This window comes from Barbatula barbatula (genome assembly GCF_947034865.1).
Source record: "Barbatula barbatula genome assembly, chromosome: 13".
Classification (NCBI taxonomy): domain Eukaryota; kingdom Metazoa; phylum Chordata; class Actinopteri; order Cypriniformes; family Nemacheilidae; genus Barbatula; species Barbatula barbatula.
Window position 1 is genome coordinate 11,256,477 of NC_136776.1, and position 18,219 is coordinate 11,274,695.

At 35.6% G+C, this 18,219-nt stretch overlaps 2 protein-coding genes across 2 annotated transcripts; both read right to left on the reverse strand.

The window, feature by feature from the left end:
• Window positions 1-489: 489 nt before the first annotated feature.
• Window positions 490-9,806, reverse strand: arhgap19 (Rho GTPase activating protein 19). Its single transcript, XM_079471212.1, has 11 exons — window positions 9,620-9,806; window positions 8,015-8,292; window positions 7,528-7,608; window positions 5,531-5,740; window positions 5,148-5,374; window positions 4,955-5,041; window positions 4,203-4,268; window positions 3,939-4,115; window positions 3,656-3,754; window positions 2,131-2,264; window positions 490-2,059 (listed from the first exon to the last, which is right to left on the reverse strand). Exons 1-10 carry the CDS (start codon window positions 9,661-9,663, stop codon window positions 2,145-2,147), a joined length of 1,389 nt encoding a protein of 462 aa, XP_079327338.1. The 5' UTR covers window positions 9,664-9,806; the 3' UTR covers window positions 490-2,059; window positions 2,131-2,144.
• Window positions 9,807-10,497: 691 nt separating this feature from the next.
• kcnip2 (Kv channel interacting protein 2) lies at window positions 10,498-17,532 on the reverse strand. The gene is made up of 9 exons (XM_079472055.1): window positions 17,222-17,532; window positions 13,372-13,470; window positions 13,161-13,285; window positions 12,681-12,750; window positions 11,931-12,001; window positions 11,646-11,753; window positions 11,392-11,496; window positions 11,259-11,321; window positions 10,498-10,864 (listed from the first exon to the last, which is right to left on the reverse strand). Exons 1-9 carry the CDS (start codon window positions 17,292-17,294, stop codon window positions 10,817-10,819), a joined length of 762 nt encoding a protein of 253 aa, XP_079328181.1. The 5' UTR covers window positions 17,295-17,532; the 3' UTR covers window positions 10,498-10,816.
• Window positions 17,533-18,219: the final 687 nt, after the last annotated feature.

The window sequence follows — 18,219 nt, forward strand, 5'->3', positions numbered from 1 at the left end:
GTGACTACCAAACATGTACTATTGTAAGAAACGCTTGTGCAACGCAATGAATATTAAGTAACGTCAGTATAATCTAATTAATATTCATGAGATATTCCCTCTGCGTGGCAGAATTTGCTAAAGCGAAGAAATTCATAAACTGCATGACAAAAATACACGAGATTGTTAAAGTCGCATTTTCTTTCTAATCTTATATGTTATTTATTTTGCTTGGAGGCCTATTTATTTTACACTTATTTGGCCAACAGGCGAGAAACATCTCAGTTATAGTTTCACACACAGCAAAAAACACGATAGTGTAGTTAAACAAAAAATTCATTAAATAAACATGGTTTTGTTTCATAATTCGACGGACGAAAATCCTGTCAGAAATACTTACGCCATTTGAGGTCGATGTCTCGCCAGTTGTGCTGCTGCGGCCTCTAGTGGACACAACGTGACCTGCTATTTACCTTCATACTTCGTTAATTTGACAAAACAACACACTTTCACAGGTGTCCTGGTAAAGGTTTTAATAAAAAAGTATCCATTGAGGTACAGCAGATAACATGCAAATGTTTCACGGATGAAATGCATCAGGATATAAGCAATCTATTCTTAAAAACTGCACTCCTATCCAATGCAACCAAAAAGAACAGATATGCATTTAAATACGACAATACATGTTTGTAACATTTTTTTAAAGGTTTACTAGGCCGAATAAATGAATTTCCCGATGCCTTACCATTAGATGCCAACTCTGCTTAACCCCAACCATGGTACCGTCTGTACAAAAGTTTACAAATATCACACACACCCGTACACACAAATACTTATATAAAACATGCCATACAAAATTCACACAATTTGAGGAACAAAACTGTTGTTAAACAAAATGTAAACATAAAAGAGAAATCAAATGACGTTCACTTCATGTTTTTAAGGCCAATTCATACATATCCGACAAACATGATTTCAACAAAGCACTGTTATTCATTCAAAACAAGACTGTCTGTGTTTGTTGGATTTGTGTGAATTTGGCCTTTACAATGTAAAAAAAGAACATCGGGAGAAAAGTTTATGAATAGTCCAGTCTACGCTATTTCACATTTATATTAATTTTGTAATTATATTACAATGACAGGAAATGACATGGCAGGATGACAACACTGTACCCAATAACAAAACATCACGTTGCTCGAGGAACAAGACTTCACAGGAAACATCACTCTCAAAGCCAATCAATCATTCCTTTCATAACATCCTTTCATTCCTATTGGTCCAACCATCAGCTTACCTGCATGCGACACGCCCACTTAACACAAAGACCACTGTATCCTTCTCATTACATTCTCTGTATGTTTAACATACAGTGTAATAAAACTGACTCGACTCGCACCACACCGACCTCACATATAAAATCAATCCCATACCATCACAATTCCAACATGCCAAAACCTTCTGAACGTCCACCGAAAGATACCCCAAACCCTTGAAATAAAATGTAAACAGTAAGAAACACGTCTGCATTTCCCAATAAAACAATGGAGTATGAACAGCAACACAATAATAGAGAGATGCCTGTGATCTCAAAAGCACCATAAAAACATTTAAGCAACTGTTCCGGCATCACATCACATTTTGAGAAACTTTTATAAAATCGCTTTCTATTCTCACAGCTTTAAAACCAGTATGTTTATGGAAACAAACATCAACGATTTTGTAAAAAAGATTAATTCTATCAAGTCTATTATTCTATTATGTTGGATTACAGTGTAAACTAAGTTTAATGCAAGTTAACACATGGCCCAGATATAAGCGATCATATTTCTACACAATTCTATATATTTACACAAATACACATTGCAAATATAAACATGTTCCGTAGCTTGTGTTATCATGGGTCGGCAAACCTGATGTAACAGTTTTAATCTCTTAGGTTATGTCCAGACGTTTAGTATGTTAAAACAAAACAGAAGATAAAGGAAATAAATACAATTATTAAAAATAAAGACTCTATATGCGCCAGTTGTCATAATTGACGGCTTCTACGCAGGCAGAATGCACACTGTAAAGTGCCCTAGAAAAGAAGAAGTTAATTAATTTTTTGCATTGGAAAATGTTAAGCAGGGTTTATAAACGGTTTCTCACCTGAATAGTTTAGCTCAGCTCACTGGCTCACAGTTCACGTTCTCCTTCCCTGGACCTGCAGAATGTCCAGCTGTGGATGTCGGGGACATAAGGCGACCTCTCCTGTCCCCCGGCTGACCACCCAAAACTTTCCTCTATATTTGCAGACAGCCACATTGATCACATTATTTATGCAACTATAGTTCAGTGTTAAGGCCTTTACACATCAAGACTCTAAAGATAATTATAACAATAACTGTATTAGTGTCCAACCACCGGACATTAATGTTTGCTCATTGCAGTTCACATTGTAAATGTGTATGCCTTACAAATGAGCCGTTCTGTCAATGTTTTATCATTCATCACACTAAATAAAAATGCTAATGAAATGATTTTTTTCTTTATTGTTATGGTTACGTGTGGATGCCACCATTCTCTTAAATTTGTAATGATTTATAATGACTATTAAAGCATTTATGTATCACACAGTGTAACAAGTATTTGTTTCGCCCGACTTTTTTATAGTTCTTGTAAAATTCTGGTGCTAATTTCTATTTTCATGTAGAATCAATGTTTTAGTGTATATTTAGCTCAAGGAAATGTTTATTTATTATAATTGTATATATTGCAAATAAACAAAATCCCTACAAAATCTTTTTATATATTAAGAAACATTTTCCAATTGTCAATGTCTGAAAATTCTAGACATTTCTGTAGCACAGGGAATGTGCGATGAAGCGATGATGGGTGACTAAGCCTGTAACTTGGTTTGTGAGGACAGTATTAGTCATAAAAGATAAAAACGATCAAGTAAGTTTCTAGTAACTGTTATGTTAAACTGGTGTTTTGAGATCAGTGTCATGCCAGTACCTTGTCATTTCTGCAAACGAGTAATAATACCGAAATGTATGAATGTGTGTCAAAACTTTAGTTTTTTGTGAATACCGTCGATGGTGTGATTTTCGTATTCAGCATGTTAAACTTCATAAAGAAACAGTAAAAATGAAAGCACAACTTTTTACTAAATTACTAAAGTATTATGAAAGTAGTTTTAATAATTATGCATTGTAATGCATCTTATAAGGCATTTTAAAGTGCCATGAATAATTGCAACCACAGTAAATACATAATAACACTTATCAATTAATTGTTTCACTATGTATTTTAAATCAGGTTATAATTCTTTACAACAATATTACAAAGCACATTAAGATTTATAATGCATCGTATCCTTTAATAACCCTTTATATAGAATTAAACATAACTGCTTTAAGTAAAGAGTTACCACTGTTTTTATCATTATTGTCCTTGGTGTGAACTGTTTAAAATTTCCTTTGTGTCCAAAAATACATTATTTCGACCATTCCAGCTCAATCCCTTCCACAATTTGTAAAGAACTTCAGCTAATATTGGCGAACCATTTTACATGTGAAAATGCTGCATCAGCCTATGTCAATGATCGTAACAAACTAAACAACACACCGTATTGTCCAGCACTTTGTAAGCATCTCATATAATTGCATATTAACGCATAGAAACTGCTGACCTTGATGAGACCCCCGAAGGATCGAGAGCGAGCGTGTTTTTTACTAGTAGGTGTCGTGGTCTCATTGACTGGAGTCCCTGGGGTGGACTGCTTTCCAAGCTAAAATCATCAAAAAGTGTAATTTAATTATATGACACAAAAACATTGAAAATTTGTTTAGACTTTTAATTATGGTAATAATAAATACAAAATATATTATTTTTGATTTTAACTAAACATTTTGTATATTATTATTATTATTATCAATTTAAGTGAATGTATTAAACTATATTTAGGAACAGACCTGTCTGATAAGCTTTTTCTTCTTAGCGGAGTTTGGCACGTTATCAGTGACGTGTTGATAAAGCTCTCTCAAAGCCTCTTCTGTGTGATTCTCAGAGTCTAAAGGCAACTTTGCACCGCTCCTCTTACACGCCTGTGTGAACGGAGAACCGCTGACGGACAACAACTCCAAATCATCCTGTACAACAACAGACGACAAATAACAGTCACCTTAAAATATCTGGAACTAAATGCATGTAATACAGTAAAGCGAAATGGCACAGACCTTGGAGTGAATGATTTTAGAGTTGGCGAACTGCAGTCGGGCATGTTCTCTTAGATAAGCCGGTGCCTTTACAAAGAAAAGGGACAACAGGTAAAGCTTTCATTTGACAATGAGATAAAATGAACTACAATCTCCTGTAGATCCTATCAATTATTATAATTGTATAAACGTATATACACAACTATTGCAATTATGACAGTAACTTTAATTTTCCTTAGCCCTTAAAGTCCTCCTGTGGTCAATAATTATATATCTTAAAACTTTGACCATGTTTAAACGTTTTTCCTGTGAAAATATTTGTTCTTGCCTTATAATAGCGTGAATGAAACTCCACACCTCAGCTTCATTAAGTATAGGCAAATACATGCATATGCAAATAAGCCCCACCTCCACTCTATCACACTCAGTAGTTCATACACTGCTAAAACAAAGCGAAACTGAAAGTAAAACTGAGAGCTGACACAGCAGTGCAGCGATCATTTTAGCCCGCGACATCTTTGCATATTTATGCCTCACATGGCTGATTCAAAGGGGTCAAATTAGTTAATGTGATTGGTAACAGGTTAATGACGGCATTAACATGCCAGTTTCAAACCGCATTTGGTAAACTGCAGTTTTATGGAGAGAATACCCAGCAATGGTTCAGAATTATCAATTTGCACATGGTTTAAAAACACCACATGAACATACAAACCACAGGGGGTCTTTATCAAAACTAAATGTATTACTTAGGTTTATAGTATAGAAAGTACCCGAAAGATCTTCTGTGAATGTTTAATGAGAAAAGCCATTCCGCTGTTCAGCTTCTTCAGATTCTCCTGAAGGTCACTTGCATTCATCTAAAGAAAGTTTTAAAAACGTAGTATTAAGATGACGGCCAAAACTATCAAAATATTTTCTGCTTCAGTTCTTCAGCAAAAAAACTCTGATTTAAAAAGTGCATACATTCTTGGGCCAGATGACGTGTGGGGCGAACATCAGGGCGAGGTTGTGTGCAGACATCTTGTTTTTGTCCTGTTGTTTGGCGGTATGGTACAGCAGGTCCAGCAGCAGTTTCAGGAGAGTGCGATTGGCTGTGGGCAGCAGCATCAGCAGAAGCTGCAACGCCTCTATCTGACGTTCCTTATCTGGCAGGCTCGTCTTATTGCCCTGATCGTCAAACATCGTCAGTTCTGCCAGGAAACAGAACACAATGTCATGGACTGATAAAATAAGAGTGTAAACCAACACATCATTACTACGCACAAGTTTACAAAATGAAAGCAAAAATGTGATGTTATCAGGACTTGCGTGCTACACTTCTAAATGAAGGGAGAACATGGACAGACCTGTAATTTTCAGGTGGGCATGTAAGTGGCGATGGGTGAGCAGGGGCTCGGGCAGGTCTCCCAGGAAGGTTTTGAGGAGGGTGGCGACGTCGTTGGGATGGAAGTCACCGGATGCGAAGTTAATATCAGCCCCGCTATTGAGCTGCTCTCGGAGGATCTGCTGCCTCAGGCTATTCCCCGGAATCCGAAAGAGACCCTCGACATGCAGATCTACAGACACATACAAAATAAGTGTGCTCCTTAAAGTGATAGTTCACCCAAAAATGAAAATTCATCATATACTCACTTGCTTGTCATTTCAAACCTTTATGAACCTTTTTTCAAACCTTTTTTTTCACAGAAGACAAAAGATATTTTGAAGAAACTTGATAACCGAACAGCACTGGACCCCATTCACTTCTATTATATGGACACAAAACCAATGAAAGTAAATGGGGACCAGTTAACAACATTTTTCTAAATATCTTCTTTGTGTTCTGGCGAAGAAAGAAATTCATACAGGCTTGAAATGACCAAAGGGTGAGTAAATGATAACAGAATTTACATTTTTGAGCGAACTCTCTCTTTAAGAACTATTTGGATATTTTGCATTAAGTGAATGTTTGGCTGAAAAGATGTGTCTTTAATCTAGATTTAAATTGGGCGAGTGTGTCTGATCCCCGAAGTGTCAGGAAGGCTATTCCAAAGTTTAGGTGCTACATATGAGAAAGCTCGACCCCTTTGCAGGATTTAGTTATTCTAGGTATTATCAAAAGTCCTAAGTTTTGAGATCTTAGAGAGCGTGAAGGGTTGTAGTTTGATAGAAGCTCTGGTAGGTAGGTAGGGATGTTATAATCCAAAATATTCGGTTTATGTGTCTTTGGTCCGATAAGTAATATTTCTGTTTATTTAGAATTTAAAAGAAGGAAATTACAGTTCATCCAATGTTTAATATCTTCAATGCACTCTGCTAATTTGGATAGCTGGGAGGAATCATCTGGTCTTAATGAGATATATAGCTGAGTATCATCTGCATAGCAGTGGAAGCTAATTCCATGTTTTTTTTGGCACCATGTATATGGAGAATAGCAGGGGTCCTAGAACCGATCCCTGAGGTAATCCATAATTTACTTGCGTTAGATTTGACGATTCCCCATTTAAATGGACAAATTGATGTCCGTCTGATACATAAGATCTGAACCATTGTAGGCGGGACTAGGTGTGAGATGTGACCTTTATCTGATGCTATAAGCAGGTCGTTTGTCATTTTAACCAGCGCGGTTTCAGTACTATGATGCGGTCTAAAGCCTGACTGAAATGTTTCGTGTATGTCATTATTTTGTAAGAAAGAGCACAACTGAGTGGACACTTCTTTTTCTATTATTTTTGACAGGTAATGTTATAAATGGGCTCAATTGCAACGGGTAGTAACTCTTTTAATAATTTAGTTGGTATGGGGTCTAATAAGCAGGTTGCAGGTTTAGATGTTGTAATAAGTTTAACTGAATCTTCCCATTTTATAGGTGAAAAACACTGTAGCCTTTCTTTTTGGGGCGATGGTTGGTACTAATTCATAGGACAGACTTGGAGGTTGAGTTTACTATTTTCTATCAAAAAATTCATTGCTACCAAGTTGTGGCAGAATAACCAGGTCAGGTGATGTCTGTTTATTTGTTAATTTAGCAACCGTACTAAAAAAAAAACTTGGATTGTTTTTTGTTAGTTTCTATGAGGTTACGGAGGTTTGCTTTTGGTGCCTTTTTATAACAATTTGCACTCTTTCCAGGCAAATTTAAAGACCTTTAATTGGTTTTGTTTCTATTTGCGCTCCAGTTTACGTGTTTCTCTTTCAAGGGCGCAAGTGGTGCTACTGTACCATGGTGCTATTTTATTTCTCATTAATCTTTTTTTACTTCATAGGTGCGACAGCTTCTACTGTATTAGAGAAAATAGTGCATTATTACATGTTATTACATGGCGACTTTGAAAACATATGAAGATGAATATCCCAGACTCACTTTTGATGAGGTACATGATAAGCTGATAAATCTGGCCTATTCCTTCTTCTGTTAGGGGCATTCCAAACACAACACCTTTATCTGAACAAAGAAAACAACGAGAATATTGAATAGGAGTCAAATATTAGCAGATACGAAAAAATAGGACCAAGATCATTCATAAACACTACAAAAACAGTGTTAGTCAATATGTAGTCAATATTTTGACATTAGTCAATGTTTTTGTCAATGTGAAGTCTATGCTGAAAAATCTGTATTTCAAATAAACCAGTGTTATATAGCTTATTCGATAGTTTGTCAATACGGTCTTAAATCCTCCCTCAGGAAAATCCCCTGTGGGAGCAGCTGTCTCCAAAACCTCACAACTCACAGGCATATTGACTAAATGACTAAAAGAATCTAGTATTAATGCCCACCGTAGGCTTAAAAACACAACATTAGAGAAAAAATAATACAAAGAAGCAACATTTCCCAGAATCCTTCAGACCTTTCCGTTTGAGGAAGTTGAAAGAGCGAAAAAAGCCTCCTGCTGCGGTGCTGGTTGGAGTCTTTGGTTCCTCATCCCCCTGTAACTGGGAGAATTCGGCACCGGGGAGGTCGATGAGGCGTGTGATGTTGCTCAGCACAAGCTCGGTGAAGACTTCGGGCTGCTCGTGACGCAGCTTTTCCACAAAAAAATCGGGATTGAAGATGATGGGCGGCCCGCCATCACTGCCCGTCCCCGTTTCTGTGTCTTGACTGATCACAACGTTGCATACTGTGCCCCTGTGTAAAAACAGACATGGAAATGAAGGTCCACATTTACAGTCTGAGACTGAAATCGGATCAGAGCGCTTTTGTAAACCTGTTATAAACATTGATAAAGTAATGTACCAATGTGTTAGCAACACAAAGGACATGGGTTCGAGACCCAAGGAGCACACATACTGATCAAATGTATAGCTTGAATCCACTGTAAGCCACTTTGGATAATGCCAATGCATAAATGTAAATAAAACATTATGGCTAAAAAGGACATTGTGATGTAAAGTACATTAAAGTATAACAAAGAGTCAGATGTACTCATTTGGACTTCTGAAGTATAGGCGTTTAAATACATACATGTAGGCAAAAGGAAAGAAATTGAAAAAATAAATCATGTCAATTATTACATTTCACAGTCAACGTTTTATTGTTTGGAAAAATGCAGAGAAAACGCACTAATGGTCTCGATTTTCATTTATACTAACTATAATAACAACTCTGGTAAATTAAAACATTAAAACATTTAATCGTTAAATGAATCAAACTAAATATCGGCCTAAATATCATTTCTAAAGTCAACAAACTAAAACTATTAACCCAAGCCAAATAAATGAAACTTAGTCAAAATGTATCTAACAATGGCAATATAAACAAAAGCTAAAAATATGAATGATTGAAACTGAACTATTTGCGCCTTTCGGGCACCATTATAAACATACATACATGTTGTCAGAAATGTCCAAGTTAGGTAGGTAACCAAGTTTCAATTCCATAGCCCGTGACTGCACATCTCACAACTCATTTCAGCCTCAGATAATATACAAGAAAATGATTTGTACATTGTACTCGCACAGCTTTCAAAGCATCGGAATGATAGATGCTCTCCATCAACTGCTTTTGTTCCGTAAAATGGTAATATGGAAAATCGCAATGACGGGTCGTGTTTATAACTCGTATTATTTAGATCACATGCGCCCTTTCAAACACACAGAATCAGCACCATAGTACAGTCATGGTCACGTTAGTACAATGGTATTTGCGTTCTCCTCTATAGGGCACACACAGTGGTCACAGCATTTGATAGGTGTCTAAATGGCATTAATGCTAATATCAAGTTACCCATTACCCAAGTGTCGTCACACAAATGCGCTGGTTACCATGGTAAATACTTACTTTGTAATTGTAACTTACTTAACGTTACACACCTAAATATACAACAATCAAGATACAAACATTTCGCTTTGTGCTACGACACATAAATTCAGCTTCGTTATGAATGTAAAAGTTACTTTTTCTGAAACAGAACGCATGCGTCGCGTTAATATAGTTATAAAGTAATCTTTATTACCTTCTGTCTCGTTTATTTACATCGGTGTCTTTCTCTGCCGCCATGTTTCATCTTCAGTTTGAATCCGCCGCCGCTGAGGCGTTGAACGCTGCCTATTCACGATTGGACGACGACTGGACGGTAGGCGGGGATAGTTCTCACGTCTGGTGTTCTGAGCGTCGATTGGTCCATTCAAATGTTTCAGCGTTACGATAAAATAGTAGGCGTGTCCCACTTCATGCGGCGCTGCGCAGTTGCGCGGATTGATCGATTCATGACATTTATGTATCGCGAGGGCTATGCCGCGGATTTGTTCTAGCGGTACTTTGATGTCACACGCTAATCGGACTGCACAGCGATGTTTTACAAAAGACATAAAAAAACAATTTCCCCCTTTGATCACTAATATTTTGACCAATGTTGGTTTTATATTCAAAAGGGGATTTCAGCAAAAGTTGCTCTTAAAAAAGAAGCGCATTATGCAGTGATCAACTTGAAATGACAAAAGATAAAGATGTGCATGTAGTGCATAGCAATCGTGCATTTATTCTAAAAATAAAATACATTTAAATACGTTAATACATTAAAAAGCTAGTGCGTAAGCTAAATGTCAAATTCCATTAAAATAATCAATATTAATTGATAAAGGTAACCGTAATGTGCAGTTTGTGATGAATAATAAAATAAATGAAAAAATCTGACAAATATATATATATATATATATATATATATATATTTATGCTTTATATCACGTCTATGCACGTTTTGATATGAGCTCTTCATTGTGAACCAAGTAAACTGTCAATCATTGTTTTGATACTGTACAATACTCGACAAGGCACTAAACTAAATATATTGTCCATGTATTTACGAGCAAATAATTATATTTGCAAACAATTGATTCTCTAATTATTTATTGTCTTCTAAAGATGAATAAAAGTCATGACAGGCTGAGTCTAAAGTACTTGCATATTTGTTGTGTAATGTTAAATGATACCAGAACTTGATGCATCTGTGATTTATAGATTCACAGTATATACAAAGACAGTAATAAAGCCAGTGATTTAAGTTTGATCTCAACAAGCAAAGAATCCTAAGGTCACACAGTTTCATCCTTACAGGGTGCAGAAAAATGTGGCATGCTCATATAAATACAAGAGGGAAGAAGTCATTGTCTTGATGTCAAAACAGACGCTGTCAACACCTGTTTGCGTGAAGCTAAATAATATGATCAAATAAGTTCATGGACTCCATGATGGCCTCATCCTGGTTGGGGAAAAAAGAATACAAAACAATATATCATAGCCGTGTAGCCTACAGAAAAATATGACACACAGCTTATTTTGCATCTTTAAGATAGATGAGGTGAGTCATTATTGCATCACGTGACGTGAAAAAAACAATGATCTAAATAATGATAGTCATCGAAAACATGGTCATTGTTTATTCACCTCCAAAACATATGACTTTCTCTTTCACTGTAAGACAAAGGAAGATATTTTGAGAAATGTCTCAGTGGTTTTGTGTTTATACATGGGAGGGTCCAATGTTGTTTGGTTTGGTTCTTCAAAATATCTTCTTTTGTGTTCTGCAGAAGAAAGAAAGTCATACAGGTTTGGGATGACATGATGACGTTTATTTTTTGGGTGAACTATTGTACCTTTTGACATGACTCGAGGAATTCCTCCATGGTGATAACACCGTCATTATTTCGATCCATTTTCTAGGCATGGGGGAAATCAAACTGAGTGTAATTTATCGAAATAATTTTTGCTTGAGATCTTGAAAATTACCCGGAAGAAACTTTCAACGTGTTCTTTGGGTGCGCTGTCCTTCATACATGGATATGTGGATTTCCCCATCATATCATATATGGACTTCACAATGTCGTTCATCTCCTGAAAGAACATTCAAATGAAAGAATAGCTTACAATTTTCAAGTAAATAGTAAAACATCAGGGTTTATAAACATGAATAACATTTACATATGTGATTAAATTTGAGGGGGTTTAATTATTGCAAACGGTCCATATGTATGACACTGTACCTCTTTAGTGATGCAGCCGTCTTTATTGAGATCATACAGACTAAAAGCCCAGCACAGTCTATCAGTGACTGTACCCCGCAAAATGATTGACATGCCAGTCACAATGTCCTGAAACCATTAAGAAACAAGATGTAAGTGTAATTGAATTTTAATATGTAACATCATGTTACATGTTATAAATAACAACACGATTTAATAAATATAGTTTTGTTAATAATTGATATTTTCACATTAAAAAAGATTACATTATAATTGGTTAAGCATAAGAATTAAGCATAAACTGACCTCAAAACTCACAGCTCCATTCTTGTGTGTATCAAAAGCCTCAAACAGGAAATGAGCGTACATGCTTGAATCTGCAAATCAACAAAAGCGATGAGTGATAAAGCCTCAATAGTTTATTACTAAAATTGTGACATTGTCTTCATGAATTTTTGACAGAAAAGTATTGTCACGAACCTGTTTTCAGAAAACATTTATTAACCGATCATATTCATGATTACTTTTTTGATGGATGAAAGCGCTCTTTTGCTCTTTGGAAAAAATACTTGAGCCTCATTCAATGGCATTATGATTATTCAATTTATGGCATGAGGGTGAGTACATTATGGGGTCATTTTCCTTTTCCAGTTAACTTCTTCCACTTACTGTGCTTAAAGTATTTTTATTCAATTGGATTAAAAACCTACCTACAGGAATTTATTGTACGTTTGACACATCTGTTTGAAATATTATGCACTTAAATGAGCCGAAGACTCATCAGCTGCCTAGAAAGAGGCTATATTTTAAAGTAACTGGAGTGGGTCACTCTAAGGAGGACATTGAGATCTGACCAGTTGAAACATACTTTATTCCAGGAAACTCTTTATCAGACACCGATAAATCATGGGTGCCAACATTTCTACAAGGGTAGGTATTTGTGCAGTTTGCATCTGTTTAATGCCACAGCCACCAATAGGTGACGGTATAAAGTCTAAGACCACCGTCATATCAGCCAGTAAAACATAAACCAAATGTATTGTGTATTGTACTGACCTCCCTGAGGAAAAAGGTGAGAGTAGATTAATTTAAATGTGTCTTCATTTACAAGCCCAGTGGGACATTCCTGACCAAACAATAAAAAACACACACACAGACACACATAGAGAAAGAACCAACAACTTAGTGAGAGTTTAATGCAAATAAATCAATATGTAAATTATAAAAAAAAATATTTTTATATAAAGTTTTGCTAAAATGTTTTCTGTACATTTGCAGCTTTATCATTTAAAAATAGCATTGAATTGTATTTTATGATGTTTACTAGACTAGACCAGACTAGACTAGACTATAGACTAGACCAGACCAGACCAGACTAGACCAAACCGTGAGTGGGTAGAAACAATTTACAGAAAGAGTTTAGGTGAGAGAAATATAAGACAAATGGACTAATATTTTACACTTTTTAACATTTTGCAAATAAATACATCAAGTTTAATACAAAACAGGAGTTAACATCATTAAACATCAACATACATTTTTAAAGCCTCTGTAGAGAACCTGTAGCTCATTTCTGTTGAATTTTGTCTGTTCTAGCAGTTTCTCTAAACCCTCCGGCCTGCAGCACACGGTGGGGAGTTCAAAATCATCCTCTATGCTGTCTACATGAGAAACACATATAGATAAACTCATTCACACAGAAACTGACAAGCATGGATTAAAACTAACAGCACAGCCAGTGACTTGCTTTTCCTGATGGTTGGTGTTGACTCTGTATGACAGCAAGGCAGAAGCTTGAGAAAGCGCTGTTTGATGTTTCTTCTCCTCTGGCCCCAGGCAGGGTTACCTGCAAACAACAAACAATATTAGCAATAGGACAAAATGCTTAGCTATGTAAAAAGCAACAATTGGTCACAGTTAGCTGGCACAGTTTGCTTTGAATCATATAAAATGTAATGGATTAATTTGCCTGCAACGAGCAATGATGGAATAACAACATCTTGTCCTTGGACATTGTACATCGCATTAGCAGGGTATGGGTTTATTAGATAAAAAGTATAGATTTTATTACTCCTTTCAAATTAAGGATCTTTTAAAACCTTATTTAAGAGAAACACCAACTCAGTGAAACCTTCAACAACTTAAAACAGCCAATACTTGGAAAGGGTGCGATACATCCCCAAAAGTTATACAACTGTTACAAATTCAGAGGAAACCTTAGTTGCTCTTTTAGAGTTCTGCTGTGTCTAATTTGAGTATCAACTCAGTTTTAAAATGGCTTAGAATATGATGAGTTCATATTGAGATCTTCAATACTTTTAACTTGAAAAATCTGAGCTCGAGAAATATCTGAGACGAGACTTATGCAAAAGTTCCCATTTGCTTTCTATTTAATCACATTGATGTCCATGCGACATTGAAGATATCTAATTCTCATGGGAATATACAAATGACATTTCTAACATACTGCTGTCAGGATCTAATAAGCAGATGTGATGTGTGTTTTATTACTGCTGTATTTCCAAAACATTCCCCGATGGCAACATTGAATATTTCCATGCTTTTCCCATGACCAAGGCCGAAAATTACAGTTTCCCATAGGAAGGTTTTCTAAAGCCATCAGTCATTGATAAAATAGCAAACAAAAGAGGAGAAAAGGAGAACAGATATTTATATCTTCACACACAGCAGTTCAAATACCAAAGTTTAGGCTGCGCTGTAAAATTAATCCTGCACGGTAATATTCCGGCAGTTTTGGCACCAGTTAAATACAGTACATTAACATGTAAAATTACGTTTTCGTGTTTAACTATTTCTTTAATTTGGCGTTTTTTTACTTTATTTAAAAAAAGATGTGAAAAATCTGAAGTATGTGAAGTTTTTATCTTTCAACTATAGAGAACATTTGGCGCAACATTAAACGAAAAAGACTCCCCATAGAACGGGACCAAATTCCAACACCAAAACTCCAGAAACTCATAACCTCTATGGCCAGACATCTTCAAACTGTTTTGAAAAGAAGAGGAGATACTACACCGGTTGGTACAATATTTGGTTATATATTTGCAAACCAGTGACAAACAATGGTGACTAATAATATTGATTTATGGCAAAAATAAACAATGACGAAATATGGAGATACAAGGTTTCAGAAGGACAGCAGCAACTTAATAATGAAAATATAAAGATTGAAATAGCATTTAAAAACACTAAACGGTGTACACCTGTTCCTCCAGTGCTTTGATGTGATGGAAAAACAAACAAAATCAATGCAATACTGAACACGCAGCTCATGCGCGCAGGTGCAAGCAAACCGTTTACTGTATTGTAACTACATTACAGTAAATGAATGCATAAACAGCTGAACCCATACAAAAAATAATGGGCTCACATGGTGAGAATACATAACATTAAAAGTTACACGCATTACAAAGATCCATAAATGTTCTGCTTATAATCTTTCTGAATCTAAAGTATATCATATAACAGAAGTGAAATCCTATTTCATGTTAACATTGACTATTTGTTTTTCCCACTATTCTGGTGATTTGTGCTTGTTCGTCCAGACGGCAGACTGACTTCGGGCGGTTCAGGTTAATGGTTTCCATTAGAGCTTTAGATAGAGAGCTGGATTGATTTCATTGAAAGACATATAGCATATGCTTCTTCACATACTTCAGTGTTAATTCGACTTTGTGTTTGGGAGCCGGTGCGGTTTTGACAGGCATGGAGACACCCGTGAAGGGCAAAAGCAATTAGGCACAACAGATTGGCTTTCTGATGTGAATGTTCAAAAAGGGAAAAGGGCTGATCACTCTCCATTAGCCAAACTTACTTTAAATAACTCGCCAACACAAAGCACTGATCAAACCCTTATAAAGTTATTACTATGCTGCTAAAACACTGGATTGGAAATGTCATTACAATCTTATAGATCTTATAGATATGTATACGTAGAAATATTATCTACGTTTTATGGTATTATTGCTAAATCTGTATGATATAATTTTAACAGTTCTAATAAAACAATGTATATATAGTTCAGGGTTTTCATATAACATTTTTCCTTATTTCTACACTTTTATTTCTCCTCTGTTTCTACAATCTAAACACTGTAAACATCTTTGCTGTAGTTCTCTATGCAGCTAGTTGCCAGTAACTTACTGTAGATTTATATTTATCTAATTGATGGGCAACAGTTTGTTCAAAGATAAATGAATATTAAACATTAATAAGTCTTTATCTTTACAGAAACAAAACGAAAATTAACAGCCTCATGCAAAGCATTCTGGGAGGCTGTTGCTTTCTGTTTAATCACATTGATGTCCATGGAGACATTGAAGATATCTTATCCATCATTTGTCATTCTCATGGAAAATCTGGGAACCAGAAATCCACATATCGTTTTTTCTAATTTTGGTTCCCAGAATGCTTTGCATGAGGCTGTTATTTAGTTTTTTTTCTGTAAGTATAACGTGTTAATGTTTAATGATCATTTATCTTTGAACAAACTGTTGCCAGAAATTTACATAAATGTAAATCTACAGTAGGTTGCATGGCAAACTACTGCCAGTAATACTGTAATTTCTACAGACATCTTTTACAGTGTACTATTTATAATGCAAACTTATGAAAAGAATTACAGTAGTAAAATAGAATTGAAATGAATGTTCAAAACCACCAGGATCTCCTTTTAATACCATACGCTGTGGTATGAAGTACCTTGGAATATCAAAAAGTACCATGGTATCACTGTCTGAAACAATCCCTACACTATGGAGTCTCGTGTTTTTATTTTGTTTTCGGTTGGGTTTGTTTTTAGAGAATGTTGTGTGAGGTCAATCAAAGGAATGGTACATTATTGTTTGCTAGATGGAACAATGGCGGTAGTCGTAACACTGATAAAGAGTTGGTCTCCATAAATTATTTACATAATATCATAAAGGTGTTTGTTATGAACAGGTGTGAGATACGACTATGTAATAACAGGCCTGTCTTACATGGCCCTTTGTGATATATGATGCACTTATATGATATAGCACTGCAAAGAGATATTCACTGCAATAATCTATAGCTACAGTATTCTTTGGTATTTGAATCGATAAATAAGTTAGTTAGTTAGTTAGTTAGTTAGTTAGTTAATCAGTGATTTATTTAGTAAGTTAGTTAGCTGGTTCATAAATATTGTTTCAGTTGTCATAATAAAACCAAATCAAATGAATCAAAACAATAGAAGGACAATGTAATGTCATCTGAATCAACCTCACTTCAGTCTTAAATGTATTGTAAGGGTCATATTCTGAGAGAAATAAGTCATTCATGATTTATTTATTTTGCATTGCATAGAATAGTCTATTGTTAAAACGCATTGCTTAAATGACTAATGAGTTATGGATTCATTGGATTCGTGATAGTTGCATCATTATAAAGTGACGGAGTTATATGAATGACTGAAATCATAGTATGTATGATGGGAGTATAATCCACATCCACAATCCAGACTCAATGATATCCCATTTAAAAATGTATGTCCATAAATAATAGCATATACAGCCCATTCGCATAGTTATATCGTTGTCATTAAACATGTTACTTACCTGTGAGCAGGTCATTGGATCCATCCAGTTCTCCAGAAGTATTAAAACTCTCATCTCGAGATTTCATCTTCATTTTATCTTGGCACCAAACGATCCCGATTGATTAAAAAAAATCACAGATGTATAAGGTCAGTAGTAAGTCAATGAAGCGTGTCAAATACAGGCGATGTTATATTTCCACGAGAAGCGCAAGCATCTCCATTTACGCAAAACACGAGCGGTCTTGTTTTCACTTCACTATCAGTTCGCGTTGGTTATGACGAGACACCATCTGCTGTGCTTCTGTGATCTCAATGAAGCTTTCAGCGCTCTGTGCCATAAACACTACTGAGTCTCCACCTAGAGCTGGACATCACTGCGCGCGTTCCACATCAAACGCGTTTTACGCGCTTCAAATAACTGGACATCATCACTTTAAATGGGCTTGAGCTAATATTATTTCTATATAATCCGAATGAACAAATCTGAGTAGTCGCTTATTGCGCTATTTTGAAACCGCGCAAACGAACTGCGCTCATTTTTGTGGCTTTCCAAAACAAACGCGTTTTGCGCGCGCATCGTACATAAACTTGTGCCATTTAATTTGTTCCACATCAAAATATTTCAACATTTTTACCCTTGTCGCAAATTTGAGCACAACAACATTTGTTACATGTTCCAAAAACACATTTTGTGAACCTTTACAATAAGGCGCATTTAATAACACTAAGATGAACTTACAATGTAGCAGGCGCACTTTTATGGCATTTACTAATCTTAATGTAACATCTCCTAATGCGCATTTTAAATCAAAAGTTATAGTTAATACACAAACTAACACGTACGAAGAATGAACGTTTTTAGTTGTGTTGTCTTAACATCAGTTAGGATGTTAATAAATGCTTTTAAAATGAATGGAAACTTATTGCAAAGCTTTTCCGATTTTCTAACGTGACATAACCACTTGACCCAAAACGCTGCGGATGCCTAGTGATCTGGGTTGGTTTCCCTCTATAAAC